Source organism: Camelus ferus, chromosome 8 (assembly GCF_009834535.1).
Source record: "Camelus ferus isolate YT-003-E chromosome 8, BCGSAC_Cfer_1.0, whole genome shotgun sequence".
Taxonomy (NCBI): domain Eukaryota; kingdom Metazoa; phylum Chordata; class Mammalia; order Artiodactyla; family Camelidae; genus Camelus; species Camelus ferus.
In genome coordinates, this window is record NC_045703.1 from 8118654 (window position 1) to 8133427 (window position 14774).

At 47.0% G+C, this 14774-nt stretch overlaps 2 protein-coding genes across 2 annotated transcripts in view; one reads left to right on the plus strand and one right to left on the minus strand.

Moving 5' to 3' along the window:
- KCNQ5 (potassium voltage-gated channel subfamily Q member 5) overlaps window positions 1-5806 on the minus strand; it is a 434723-nt gene extending 428917 nt beyond the window's left edge. Inside the window, exon 1 of the mRNA XM_032484438.1 lies at window positions 4888-5806. Within this exon, the coding sequence (XP_032340329.1) occupies window positions 4888-5300 (413 nt within the window). The 5' untranslated portion in view covers window positions 5301-5806. The remainder of the gene's footprint in view (window positions 1-4887) is intronic.
- LOC116665533 (translation initiation factor IF-2-like) lies at window positions 5299-13626 on the plus strand. The gene is made up of 3 exons (XM_032485430.1): window positions 5299-5623; window positions 5670-6130; window positions 6341-13626. Exons 1-3 carry the CDS (start codon window positions 5299-5301, stop codon window positions 6593-6595), a joined length of 1041 nt encoding a protein of 346 aa, XP_032341321.1. The 3' UTR covers window positions 6596-13626.
- The last annotated feature ends 1148 nt before the right edge of the window (window positions 13627-14774 follow it).

Genomic DNA, 14774 nt, shown 5'->3' on the forward strand with positions numbered 1-14774 from the left:
ACAACTGCTATTACCTCCTCAATGGCCAGTTCTATCTGGCACTTTTAATCCATTGAGCAAACCAATGAAAGACACATCTTTCCAAAAATTTGTATTTGATTACATCATTCATCTGATCTTCACCATTTGACAGCAAGTACTACCTACAGGATAAAGACTAGATTCCCTGGCCAGCCTCTGAAGCCATCCAAGATCAGGTACATGTGCCTTCTGCTCTACCCTTTTTTCTTGAAGTTGTCCTTATCCTGAAAGTAGTTACCAGTACCCAGAATCACTGTTGAGTCACAGCTCCCTATCTTTACCTAAGCTCTCTTCTCCATCAAGACTACCGATCCCTCCTTTACCTTTACACCTGAAAATGCACCAGCCATTTGTCAAAACTCAGCTCATATCTCACTTCCTCTTTGAAGTCTGTGTTGACCTTTCTGCCCTCACCTCTACTTCCTCTTCTTTTCCACTGCGACTTTGCACTCACTTCTGTGGCAGCATCATGTCACATTTGTTCACAAGCTCGCAGTCAGCTCGTGCTGGAGTCTTTTTGCCTTACCAGGAATGAGCACAGAGTAGATGCTCATATGTTTGCCAGTGTGGAAAAGAATGAACGGATGACTAGATGGTGAAGTCTCATGGAAAGATTATAGGCGAGGGGATGATACAAGATTTGTATCTTAGGAAAAACACTATGTTGTCAGAGCAAAGAGCTGGGAGACTGAGAACAGAAGCTGGAGGACATTACAAATAACCCAATGGTGATAAACTGAGAAACAGAGAGGGCTAGTGGCATCAGCAAAAAAAAAAAAAAAGAGAGAAGGAAATGGATTTGAAGAATGTTTCTAGAGTGAACACAGAATTTAATGATCCTTTGGATGGCCAGTGGGAGGAAGTGAGAAAAACAAAGGCATCAAGGATGACTTTCAGGTTCCTAGCCTGGGTGACAGGATTACATCTTCTTATGGAAAATATCTATACATTCTGATCCAGGGCACAACACCAGGCAAAGACGACCAGACACAGTGATGAGTGACACTGTTTCCTTCGCTATTTCTGAGAACAACATTTGCTGCATCAATGCGAATTATATATGTGTAGCCGAGCAGGGCCCTACTGTCATCATCAATGACCATCTGATATCTATAATGGTGTTCGTAAAATACTTAACTGTATAATAGTTTAAAAGGTTTTTATCATGCTCTTGCTTACCAGGGTCGGGCTGGACAGGAGGGAGGCTTGGGTGGTCTCCCCAACCCCCTCATGGTACTATGTGCAGGGATCATGCTCAGTGCCCTGCTCTTGCCCCCAGTGGCCTGCTCTTGACCTCAGTGCCCTCCTCTTGACCCCTTGTGGTTTCCTTGTATCCTGTTGTTCGAGCTGCAGAGGAGATCCCAGGCCTCAGCCTGCTTAAAAGGCTAAAAGCATTTATCTACCTGACTTTAAACTGCACACGTTTTTCTCTAGAGCTCTTTTCCACAGAGCCTCTTGCTGTGCATCCTTTGTTCTAGCTACAAGAATATTAAGAGAGTCCCAAAGCTGGAGGTGAACTTCGTACCCAGCAGAGGGAAGGAGACTAGTGCCCCTACAAAAATAAGGACAATTTTGCAAAAATGTGTTACCCTGTTTACACAGTCTCTGTGGAAACCAGCTCCACCCCTTGGACTCTTGAACTTTTACTATAAAACACCCCACTTTCTCTCCCCAGCAGGCTTATAGTTTTAGAGGTGTTAGCCCACTGTGACCTCCTCCACCCGGCAAAGAAAGAAAACTGCCTTTTCTACTTCATCCAAAACTCTGTCCTCAAGTCTCAATTCAGTAAGTGGGGTATGGAGGCCGTGTTTCAGCAACACGTGGAGCCCATCATGTGTTTCCGTGTTTCTCTGCTATCATCATTATACTTCTAAACTTTTCCTAAAAAGAGGAGGAATTGAAAATGGACAAACAACATTCAAAGAAATATGTCACCTCATATGCGAATAGCTCTTCTATGAAACTGAAGAACGGCTGATAACAGGAAATAGGAAACCAGGAAACACGGCTGTTGGGTAAATCCTTAAGAACAACAAGGGAACGGATTCTCTTAATCTCCACTAATTTATGAAGATTTGAGGAAACTGAAGCAAGTCACCTCTTGTTCTTGCCAGCCATCTCATTAGCAGGCTCAGATATATACACTTGAAACCACACTCTATACCATGAAAATACCATGATGATAATGACTTTTGCATGTTGAATGGAAATTTTTCTTTACCTGAAACATAACTTTAAACACCCTTTTCTTGCTTCTTTGCAATGAAAACGCTGGTCCACCAAGTAAATCCATCCCCGAAGTACCTCATTAATCACAGTGCACTTGTTCTTGGCAAGAACCTTAACGTGCTTGAAAAAGTGTTATTAAAGTAAGATCTGGGGATTCCCAGGCTGGCCAGGAATTAGTTAGTCACACCAATTTAGAAACTGTTTTCTTACAATTTCCTTTATTATTAATGGTCTGGTTAGACTCAGACCTCAAAGTAACTTTCCTTTATTAATTTAATGTGTAAAGTCCGGCTATTCTCAAGCTTACTTAAAATCATAAGCAGCAATTGCCAAAGGTGGCCTGGCCCCCAGGGTCAGCTGTGGTTGTGCTGAATCCTTCCAGAAGAGGATACTATCCACTCCTTCTTTGGGCTCATTTGGAACTAGCACCCCTATCTAATCGCCCAAGCATTACAGCTTTGGATTCTAGAAACGCATAAGTAAAACTTCACAATTGTACATGTACCAACAAGTACATAATTGATTGTGTATCTACCACTACAGTTGCTGATGGCCTGATAAAGCCCGGTGAGTAGAGAATTATCCCAGCTTGAACCTCTTGAAAAATCATTTGTCAAAATTTTACAATTCTGTACAGCCAGAAAAACCTGTTAAACACCAACAGATTGAAAAGAAAGTGTTGCATTAAAAGACATCCTCGTTCACGATCAAGGACAACACTTAGAAGATACAAAGCACAAGCACTCACCAAGGCTGTCTCTAACCCTCTCTGAATGGATAGTATGTAAATCACCAAAAATGAAAGGCCACTATATAGCATCATATTGTAAATTTAAAGCTATGAATATTCTAAGCATACACTTGCAAAAAAAAAAAAAGCTATTTTCCATACAGGATATATTCTGCTGCCAAATTGAACACAGATCATTATTCCTACATGTTTTAGTAGATCTTAACAGGTCAAAATAATTTATCAGATTCATCAGGTTAATTACATATCAACTTAGAGGGGATGAACATGAAAAGTATCTGGAGTGTTCCTCTATGTCTATGTTCTACTGCAGGGACCGCATTTAAATCAACATGAATCTCACATACATTATAACTCTTGATGTAATAATGATGCTACACAACGTTCGCCTTGTGTACATTGTCAGATGGCAAGTTGGCTGGAATATTCCACCGAATGCTGCAGGTTCACATCAATCTGGGACTGTAAAATTTTCCGAACACCAGAGGCCCACAGATTGTAGACTCCACCAATTTCCTGACCACTACGCGGTTAAATTCCAGGTTCACCTATTTATAAAACCAGCCCCTCCACTTCCATATTATTTCAAAAAAAATCTTTCTGGAGTTGATGCCAATCCTCCGTCCCAGGTGAAAGCTGTGTTAGGATGATATGCCTCATTTCGAAAAGAAACTCAATTTGTGTGTTCAAAACCTATTTTACCAGGAAACAAGGAACCTATCAGTGAGTGCCTGCAACTTTCTCTACTGGTCTCCTAGGCTGACGTCTTTCCATTTCATTTTAACAACAGAAGCAAGGAAAAAAAGAACTAAAAAGAGAGGAGAAAAAGAAGAGGAAGAAGGAGAAGAAAAAAAATGAGGGCGTAACAGCATAAAAAGTACCTTAAAATATCCACATAAACCTAACTCTAGCAGGAGGCTGCATGAATGGACGTTGTGGGAAAAACAGTAGTAAACTTTCAAGCCACTGAAAGGTCTGAAATGCCTAAGGGAAAAATCAACATTTGCTTCCAATCATTTTCTCATTAAGCATGCTCTGCTAGATGGTGACGGCTTACTTAACACACCCACATACACACTTTGACTAACAGCCACAAATGCCTACTTAACCCCCTGCCTGATCCCTGCCCCTAGCTGCTGGTCTGCGTGGCTGCCGCGGCCCCTCCGCGCGCGGGGCTCCCCACCGGCCCCTGCCACTGCGCGGGAGCATCTCCTCGCCCGCCCTGCTCGCCTCTTCTAAACCTTGGCCACCTCTGTGGCAGGAAGGACTCCAGGCACCGACAGAGTTTCCGTTAGTGGTGGCGGAGGTGGTGGCGAGGCGTGTTTCCGGGCGCACTGTAAACCGAGCTGTTCTCCCCACCAAGTAGGGGCTCCCCCAGCTCCGCTCCGGAGACTGAGCACCCAGGTCTCCCTTTCTCCTCTCCCCTCCCCACCCCTTCCCGCGTCTTCCTCGCCATCACCTCCTGACCTCTCCAACACACTCTCCCAAGCACGGGCGAGCGTCCTCCCCTGGCCTCAGCTCCCGGGCGCCCCCCTCGGTTGAAGTTGACGTCTCTCGGGACCTGATCGCTCCCAGTTATCCGCACCGAGTACTGTCAAGTACCGCGGCGTGCCCAGAGCGGCACGGCGGCTCACTGACTGCACTCGGGGAGAAAGGTCGCTCCGGAGAAGCAGAGAGGTGGGGTGAGGGGGGTGGTGTGGAAAGCTCTAGGAGGACGACCCTGAACAGTGCAAAGAAATAAACGCCGCCACGTGCGCGCGCGCGAGTGTGTGTGTGTGTGAGCGCGTGCCGGGCCCGGGCGTCAGCGCCCAGCAGCCCGGGGGGACCGGGCGGAAGGGCCCCGCCGCCGAGGTGACCGGGACCGCGTGAGGGGCGCGGATACTCACACGAAAGCGTGGTAGACGAACGCCCAGCCGCGGGGTCTCTCCAGCACGTTGTACAGGTAGTTCTGCAGCCGCCGATACTTCACGTTGCGCCGGCTGCTCTGGCCGCTGGGGTAGGAGAGCGGCTTTCCCAGCAGGCTCATCCGGGCCCCCTGCTTGCCCCGCCGGCTCTCCCGCAGGCCGCCGCCGCCGCCGCCGAGCGCGGCCGCGCGGGGGCCCAGCAGCAGCAGGCCGTCGCCCCTGGCGGCCGCCGAGGTCAGCAGCGCCCGGCCTCGGCCCGACTCCACATCCTTCATGCCGCCGCCCGGGCGCCCCCCACCCGCCGCCACCGCCGCCGCCGCCGCCGCCGCCGCGCTGCTCTTCAACCAGAGCCCGGCGGCGCCGCCCTCCTCTCCTCCCGCGTGGTGGCGGGGCATGGCATCACCACGGGCACCGCGAGGGGGGCGCCTGGGCCCGCGGCGGGGGCAGCGGCCTCATGCGCGCTGGCCGGCGGGTTTCGGGGAGGAAGCCGCGGCCGACGGGGCGCCCGCCGGCCCGCCACCGCTGAGCCGGGGGCGGGGACGCGAGCCTCCGGGGCTACGCGCGGGGGCGGAGGGGGCGCGCGGAGGAGGCCGCGGAGTCCCGTGTTCTAGCAGCTTTTGGCTTCGAAGGCGGAACCAGGGACCTGTTGGGGGCGTCCCTCGGAGAGAGGGTTTCTCCGCTTCCTCCGTTCCCGCGGTTGACACCCCCTCCTTCCAAAGTGGGCCCCCGGGAGGGCGCAGGGCCGCTCGCGTTGCGCTCCTAAGCGCGCACGCCCAGCCGGGCTCCCTTTTTCTGCTCTCTCTCCCGCTCCCCACGCCCGGACCACGTCCGCCTCCTCTCCAGGAGAGGACCGGGCTCCCAAGCCCCTCTCCGAGGCGCGACTTTGGTTTGTTGCCCTGGGGACTTCGGAACTGTCCAGAAGGGAAAGCGGGTATCGCGCGCAGACGACAAACTGGAGAAGCGGGTCGCTGGTCCTTCCGCCGCTACGTTGCCGCGCTCGCAGGTCCCGCCATCCTTCCGCCGGGGGTGTGAGCGGCAACGGCCCCGCCCCGCCGCGCCCTGCCCCGCCCTGCCCCGCCCCGCCCAGCCCGACCCTTCAGGTACCACACAGTCCCAGAGCGCGCGCGCCGAGACTCCCGGCGGTGGCCCTCCGGTCCCCGCGCAGCTGGCGAGTCTTGGCAGCTCAGCGTGCAGACCTGCGGGACAGGACTGCCGAGCCGGCGAGGTGGGAATCGGGCATCTCCCCGCAGCTCACTCCGGCTGGCTGGCTGTACCTTTCCATCCCCGCATCAGACCGCCAGCCGCGAGTAGCTGCACATCCTTCTCCTACCGGGGTCGGGGGATTGGGGGTAGGGTGGTGGTGAGGGGGGAGGGCGGAAAAACTCCTAAGTGGCTCCTCGGCGATTAACGAGTGCTCGGGGACTCTGCCTGACAGCCTCGCGGAGCTCGGAAGAAGAAACCGGGTTCTCTCCGTCAAGAAATTTTCGTGGAAGTTCGAGAAAGTCGTAAAACGGCCAAGTCTCGGCAGCAGCGGTGGCTCTGGTGTGTGACAGAAAAATCCGTGGGGATGGAGCGCCCTGGACACCGGCTCAGCGACGTCCTCACCACACCCCTGTTTGCTGTAACTTACAAGGGGAGAGACGTGTCTCGAGTGACGACCGGCTGGGTCTCCCAGTGCCTCGGACACTAGAGCGATCCAAAGCCCCAAGCCTTTGGGAGGGAGGAAGGCCACGGTGCCACTGGCTGCGGCCTCTGGCCGTCAGCAGGTCTGTACCATAAAGCGTAAACAGTTAACATCACAGTCAGCGCGAGGAAACAGAAAGAAAGCCAGTCTTGAGAACTTCTTCCAGCAGAGTGGACCCCCCTCTCCCCATGTGAAGGAAACGATCATGAAGTTAAACTGCAGGGAAAACTTAAGATTCCACCACAAAGCCGGAGCAGCTGGTTCCAAGGTAGTGATTCCATGCGCCCTTGCCTTCCAGAAGCCTAAAACCGGGGCAAGTCTCCTTTCCCCTGTCTCGCCCCTCTGAGATAGATGTTCTCCCAACTCCTTTCTGTGTGCAATCCGGCAGCTCCTTCCTGTCCCCGGCAGGAGTGTCACTGAAATGCTTTACTCTTAACTGTTATCGCTCTGATTTCCGCGCAGCCCTCTCGCCAGCTCCAGGACCCTAGCGGGACCCTGCTCCCCTCCCCTCCATCCTTTCCCCGAGCCTGAGCCTCTGGGCAGTGGGCACTAGCTGCACATGACCGCCAGCCCCGAGCACCAGCACCGCGGTCCCCTCGTGCACTTCCCACACACGCCCTGTGGGGGTGCGACAGGGATTGCCCCGCGCCCTGCTCTTCAAGGCAGATGCAGATAGCGCCCTGCGGTCAGTTCTCCAGCCCTAGAGCCCCAAAGCCACGCGAGGACCCCGGCTGGGGCGGGGGGAGTTTGCTCTTGCTATATTTAGACTCCCCGCGGAGTTTCTGCGCAGGGACTTTCAGGTTGAAAGAACTAGGCTTAAAATGACTCCTGTGCATGATCTCAACGTGAACATCTTGGGTTTGGGGCAGGCCGGGAAATGAAAACCATTTCCTCTGAACCGAGCGGTTTGCCTTCTTGCAAACTCTGACCAGCACCACCACGTGGGTCGGGTCGCTTCCATCTCCTGGGTGCAGGCAGGAAGCTTCGGGAAGGCCTGACAGGGTCACGCTTCTTATATTAAAAAACGCAAAGCAAAACAAAAACAAGAACAGTCGCTAAATTTCCCAGTGATGCTTTCCTCTGGGGGGCAGGAGCAGGGCAACAATGATTTTAGTGAAACCGTGATGTAATTAAGAAAATGCCATGAAACTTAAAAAAAAAAAAAGTGGTCAGTAGTGATTTAGAACTGAGAAGGATCTGGGGCATCCCGTCTTCTAGAATAACCTTCAGTTAGAGACAGAACCCGGAGGAGCCCCGCCCAAGCGTCCACAGGTGGTTAGCATGAGGGTTACTAGGAACCCAGCAATCTCGCCCCCTGGTTCAGTATCCCTTCCACCGAGCGGTGGTTTGCCTCTTTAGCAGAGTACTTATAAAAGAGCACATGGTTTTATTTCAGGGTCTCTTCCAACCAGGCTCCTAAAAGTGGGTTTAGCTGCAAGCCCTGGCTACCCGACCTTTGCATGCTTGGGAAGGTAAGGACAGGTGAGGCCACGTGGCCTCTCCTTCCAGATCTTCTGTGTGTACCTTGCTTCCTCTACTACCAGCTAACTAGCCTCAAAAGACAGGAATTCACTGTGGGGGAAAACACTGCGCTTTCTGTGTTTGTGCCTTTGCTGTTGCTAGGAAACCACCTTTCATTTTTTTTTTCCTGAAATATTAAAACCTAAGTATCAAAAGAGAAGGTGGGCATATAGCACAGAGTAAAACGATATAGTAGTGCATATTCTTGGCATAATCATCACATCAGAGCACTCCAGAGAGGTATAAAAGGTGAAATACAGCTGCCTTTTTCAGAGGCAAGTGTTTATTTCTAACGTAGAGCACCGGAGTTGATGGGGCCTCCCCATCCTTTGGAAGTGGTTGGTTGGGCTTTTTACAACACACTGTAAGATGCCTGCCTGAAATTTATGACCTTGAAAACTTACCTTCTGAAGTCTACCTGGAGATGGTTTCCATTGAAAATGGTGACTGGACATAGTTTATTTTAGTGTGCCTTCTATCCCTTTATATTTTTCTTCTGAAAGCCACTCTAAAATAGTAATATTGAAAATTCTATCCAAGAGCTAGAGACATCCAGGAAAGATTTTTAAGGCACAAATAACTCAGTGTGAGTTGGTTTCACAAAATGTCGGTGACCCCATGACTCTCCCCATTTCCTTCTTCTCCGTGAACTCCCCCCACACCTTCCCATCTGTCTCCCCTCCCACCATAACCTACCCTCCCATCAAGTCATGGTCATGGTTCTGATCTACTAGTGAGTAATTTAAATGCTACTTTTTTGTGATGTGGGTGCATCTTGATTTGCCATGAAATTCTGGGTCAAACAGTGGTGATGATAAATAAAATCCTCAACCCTTAGAGCAGAAAGGGAATTTGATGGTTAAGAAATAGGAACCCAGTGTTGTTTGCTGTTCAGTGACTTGCCTTGGAAGTGGAAGCCAAGTCTCCCAACTCCTGAGCAGTGTACCCTGGAAGCTGCACCGCCTTTCCCTCAGCTTTAATTCCCTCCCGTGAGATCATACCCAAGCCCACAAGCACAGGACTATAAGTGTGTTTCTCAGGTGTCTTCTTATAACCATGGATTCAAGACATATATTTACTTCCTCTTATTATTTTTGTGTATCACAGTATCATTTTTAGTCGATTAAGGATTCTTATCTAAGAGATATGATGCTAAGCTTCTCAATCTGTCTCCCCCATAAGCAGACATTAATCAGAGCACCACTCAGGGCAACATCAGACATCACAGGAGCCTGGCCAGACCACATGGAGGTTCTAATACAGCAGGGTCCCAGCCCTGCCTGCAGTGGGTGAGGTGAGTCCCCTTCAGAGCAGCCTCTGCCCCAGGGATGCAGACACATAGTGGGGAAAAGCCTCAGAAAGTCTCACCATTTTCATCCCAGCAACTATCGAAATTTATATTCTTAGGAACCACTAAAATAACGTGCTGATCACCATTGTCAGAGCAAAATAACTGCAAATATTTAGCGTGTATTTACTGTGGTTTACAAGACTCATGTCCCTTGATTCTGACAATGGCTTCGTACACAGACACCACAGTCAGATCCAGTTTAGAGGGGAAGAAACTGAGGCTCCGGCAAGTTAGTAGTTTTTCAAGACGGATAAGTAGTTGAGTCAGGACTCAAACTTACAGGTATTGAATGCAAAAACAAAAGCCACACAAAAGCCACACAAACAAAAACCAAAGCCAGATTTTTAACTACTAAGCTCTATTAACTTTTGAAAGAAAAAAAGTTTAGCCTATTATTGTGTGTTAGTAATTTTGACAGTTTTTCCTTCCAAAATAAAAGTATTGGAAAGTGACCAGTAGTTGTTGTAAAGCAAGATTTGGGGTTTTATTTCAAACACAGAAACACCCTCAATGTTCTCTTCCCTTTGCCTGCAGAAATAAAGGCTTCCCTGCATAGATACTCTTTTATTTTATTTTATTTTATTTTATTTTATTTTATTTTGTATTGAAAATTTTGAAACAGCCCCAAATCTCATAGTATCAATTTCCTGGAATTGTATGTACATTTTTACCTTTTCCCTAACACTACCTTCAATTTTATTCATAAATGTTCATTGTACTTGAGTAAAGCTGATTTCATTTTTTTCTGAGATGTTAGCATAGCAACATCACTCTCAGTCAACTACTTGAACACTTCTTTCTGGAAGTAATTTGAATACAGTTCAAATTTGATATTTTAATTTGATTTAATTTTAATTTTATCTTTTATTTGATCTTCCTAAGATCCATATATTTAGAAACTATGTGAAGAAGTTGCTAACAGAAGGAAACTATCTCCTTGGCTCCAGTGGATGGGAAAATTCTGTTATAATTCTGTGCCCCCTAGTGGTACTGCCATTTTACCATAACTTTCAAAGAGGAATTGAGGAAGCCTCCTTTAGGAATCTCCCAGACCTATTCGTCTCTTCCCCAAGGAAGCATTCAGGTGCTGTGCTAGTTGGAGTGGGTGCAGAGATGAAAGTAATCTTGATTTTTGTCATGTTGGTGGACTGGTGATGCGGTTGGGTAGATAGGTAAATAGTAAGTAATTCTGTTGTGACGATGAGTTTGTGGTGGTTTGCACAGGACAGAAACACGGAGGGTTTCCTGAAGAGTCGAATAGCTGAGCTCAGGCTTGAGGAATAGCTGGACTTTGGTGAAGTCATCAGGGCAGAGGATTCAAAGAGAAAACACGAGGGGAGGGTAGAGCTCAGTAATTGGTAGAGCTCAGGGGAGGGTAGTGCTTAGCATGCACGAGGTCCTGGGTTCAATCCCCAGTCCCTCCATTAAAAATAAATAAATAAATTCAAAGAGGAAATCACTTGAGAAGGCTTGAGAGCTGATCTTTGAGATTGACTAGAGGTTGGATTCTCCTGGAGCCCAGGGTGCTTTTGAAGGTGTGGCTGTGAAGAGGAGATGGAGGAGTAAGGCAGCATTCTGACTTGAGTAAGGAGCCACTGACAGACATAAAGCGAGAAACTCCATGTGTTCCTATTTCCACTGTCAGAAAAGCACTTGACATTGGTTCAGTTTAATGCCAAAAAAAAAAAAAGAGAAAAAGTGTGACTCGTACACCCAGGCATGGCCCAAGCCCCCCTTCCCAGCTGGGGATGCAGAGATTATGCAGAGATTACTGAGAGCTCCCATGCATGGACAGATGTTAAGACAAACCTCCAGTTTTCAGGCAGGAGTCTGTGGGTACATTGTGGTATGATTCACTGAACTTGAGACTATCTGGTGCGGCCACCAAGGAATGCGGACAATGTTGAGTTTAACCTCATGTGGAGTTTGGTGTGCCAATTGAGACAGCCCAGTGGAAGTGTCCAACAGGATATGTGGATCTGCATCTCCAGGGGGAGCTAAGAGTCAAAATTTGAGAATCATATTCATATACGCTGGAAGGGATGGGTTGGGACCAGACTACCGGGAAAATAGGTAGACTGACTTGAAAAAAATATGGCCTGAGGACCCAACCTGGGGGCACTGGAGGGCACGGTCTTTTCGGGTATGGGACAAGGAAGAAGAGAAGGAGGTGGAAATAGAAAAAGCCAAGTCAGCATCACCGCCACAGCCACCGAAGAAGCTTCAACAGGGAAATGCTGGAAAGAGATCAGTAGAGATGGGGATTTTGGATTTGGCAACAGGGAGGTCGTTTGGAGAAGCCACTGTTTCTGTTTTTTATTTTCTTGCAGAATTGTCGAAATAGAAATCAGGTCAGAGTGGGCAGGGACGAAGGTAAGGCACAGGTAAGGCAGTGAAGATGATGATTCTGGAGAGTAGCAGAGAGGCAGCAGCCAGCAGAGGATGTGGGTCTGAGGAGGGTTCTAGACGTGACACGTGCTGACTCACCAGAGACTCGAGACTCGAGCGGCCGCCACAGACACTCTCACAGGTCCCGGGGCTGAGTCTGAGCTGGAATTTGGGCCGATCATATTTCACTGTCAGCTGTGAGGCCTGAGACAACTTGGACAACATCTGTTGATTTTTACTCAATACTTTCATAGCATTTTTAATAAAAACCATCACTTATCATTTCTAACATTTCCCAACCAGTTCAATTGAATAAATAGGCATTTTTTTCAAGTTTAATTTTACCTGGAAGGAAGGTGCATGTTGGACAAATGATAGATTTTTGTTTGACTTTGTTTATGAGGAGAGGCTGCAGAACTGACCAGATCACTCAGGAAAAGCTATATATACATACATGTATATCTGACATCTGTTAAATATTCAACATAGTTTTCAAACAGTGCCACTGAGAGCAATGGGGGATGCTGGAATCTCTCAGGCTGGTCAGGGATGGGCAGGGGTGGGTGTCCAAGTTTCCAGAGTATTTTTTAAATTATTTTTAAATTAAAAAAATTAAATTCCTTTTCTTTTCTTTCTTGTTTTTCTTTACTTTCTTTTTTTTTTTTTTTTTAATGGAGGTTCTGGGCATTGAACCCAGGACCTTATGTATGCTAAGCATGTGCTCTACCACTGAGCTACACCGTCCCCCTTCCCAGAGTCTTAACCAAAGATTTGTTTTCTTTTTTTAATTTGAGGCTTCTGAATAAAATGACACTCCCAGAAAGGCTGCTAAAATTATTTTTTGAAACCAGTGCCTTAAAGACTAGTCCTGTTTGTTGGGCTACATGGGGTAATGCTTTCTGCCTTTTTCAGTCTTGGCTACAAAATGGGAAGATACATGGCTCACTGAGGCAAAAGAGGGGGCAGTGACGGACAGAGCGGATAGCTCAAGGTTCTGCCCATCCCAAGGTCTGCAGCTTCGTGGCTGCGATGCTCTGAGTTTTGGAAAGGGTTAGTATCTAAGGGACTCTGGGCCTTGTGTATGAATCTGGAAAGTAAAAAGAGTTCATTCTTGAGAGAGGCAAGTGTCCTGAGAAACAGTCAGAGGGAAAGGAGACTACAACTGAGTGGTTTTAGTTTTTCTTTGTTTTTTGCTACTATGGTGTAAAAAAATTTGTTTGAATTTTTTTATTGAAGTATAGTTGATTTACAATGTTAGTTTGAGGTATACAGCGAAGACTATGGTGTAAAATTTTGATGAGATGCAACATAAGGTCAAGCGCAGTTTCAAGGTTTAGAGTTTTATTTTTGCTTGTCACTTTATACATGAGACTGAGGCATATTGAGAAGAAGAGGGACAAAGTTGAAAATCATTTTCAGGAAGAAGGATTTCCTGATGTGGATGGGAAGATTAAAAATGAAGAAGAAACTGGGGGCCACAAGACCCAGTGTTGTTTGGAAGGGGTGCTGAGGACCGGAAGTAGACCAAGAAGTACCAACACATCGCTTTTAAGCTGCTTGGGATTCGGAGTCAGAAAAAAACTTCTGCGTTGTTGGATCTGGCTGAGTTACTGAATGTCTCCGTCTTCATTTCTTTCCTGTTTAAAGTGGAGATAATATCTATGTCACAGGGCTTTTGAGAGGATTCAATAACACAGTTCCTGTAAGGATCTTAGCATCGCTGTAGCAGGTAATCAGTGCTCAATAAAGACTCACCACTGCTACTCACGTTCATGCATTTCCAGACTTACCTCAGGTTCAGTTTGTTATTTCCCCCACAGTCTCTAAAAAGGAGTTAATTAATCTTTGGAAACATAAGCTTCTGTAATTTTTACCATTAACTGAAATTTAGCCGACATATAAAAATACTAGACACATGAACTTGTAAAAAATATATATGGTTTTTATGGGTTGACCTTGAATATCCTTGAAGTGAAACTATTTTTTTAGGTGAGCTGTTTGTGAAATTTAAAAGCAAATGAAAGGAATCATATCTGATAATATACAAAGCTATGCATTCATTTTTTGCAGGGGAGGGGTGAATTTTGGTTTTGTTTTATTTTTAGGGCTAGTTTACCAGTACACCACTGTTATATACATGTATCACAATCTATGTATAACTAGATACACTCTACTTTTGCTTATTGCCACAGTACCTTTTATTTCATATTACACATGGTTAGAACCACAAAAACCCTAAATATACAAAGATCCAAATTAATTTTTTATTTAATAACGTTTTATTGAAGTTTACTAGATATAATTAAACAAGATAAACCATAACATATAGAGCTCTGGGAGATTACTCTACTTCTGACAGGAATATTCAAGTCGTAATGGGTGTGTGACTCTTTCTAAAATATGTGTCATATTTTAGATGTCTGGTGATAGGTGTTGAATTCATCACTCTAGAATATCTGTGAATTTATGCTTCGGAAGTTCTTCTGGATGATAGAGGTTTGAGAATTTGGCAGAAGTCCTAGAAAAACTCTGAAAAGCATCCTTATAATTTTGCATACAAATTATAAGGTCTGCAGACACTCTGAACTAATTCACAGCACTTAGAGTTTTATGAGCCCTTGGACTGTGTTCTCAAAGGAATGGGTTTTATAAGGGCTCTCCAGAGACCATCTTCACGATGCCTTGTGTTGGATATATGAGAATGACTGGAGTAGCAGAAACTTCTTTGACCAGAATGGCCCATTCTGTTTCTCAGGCTGAAGTAAGGAATGCCTTCATGATACAGGTTTTTTCAGAGTTTGAGTGTTTTAAATCTCAGGATATGATTTCATGTGTGTGTGTGTGTGTGTGTGTGTGTGTGTGTGCGTGTGTGCATGTACAGACACATATAAATATGCATGAATTAATTGCAGTCCAGTGCTTTAA

Coding starts and splice junctions, on each gene's coding strand:
- LOC116665533 (XM_032485430.1), top strand. CDS start 5,299: ATGGCATCACCACGGGCACCGCGAGGGGGGCGCCTGGGCCCGCGGCGG. Junction 5,624..5,669: donor TGACACCCCCTCCTTCCAAA/GTGGGCCCCCGG, acceptor TGCGCTCCTAAG/CGCGCACGCCCAGCCGGGCT. Junction 6,131..6,340: donor AGGACTGCCGAGCCGGCGAG/GTGGGAATCGGG, acceptor TCTGCCTGACAG/CCTCGCGGAGCTCGGAAGAA.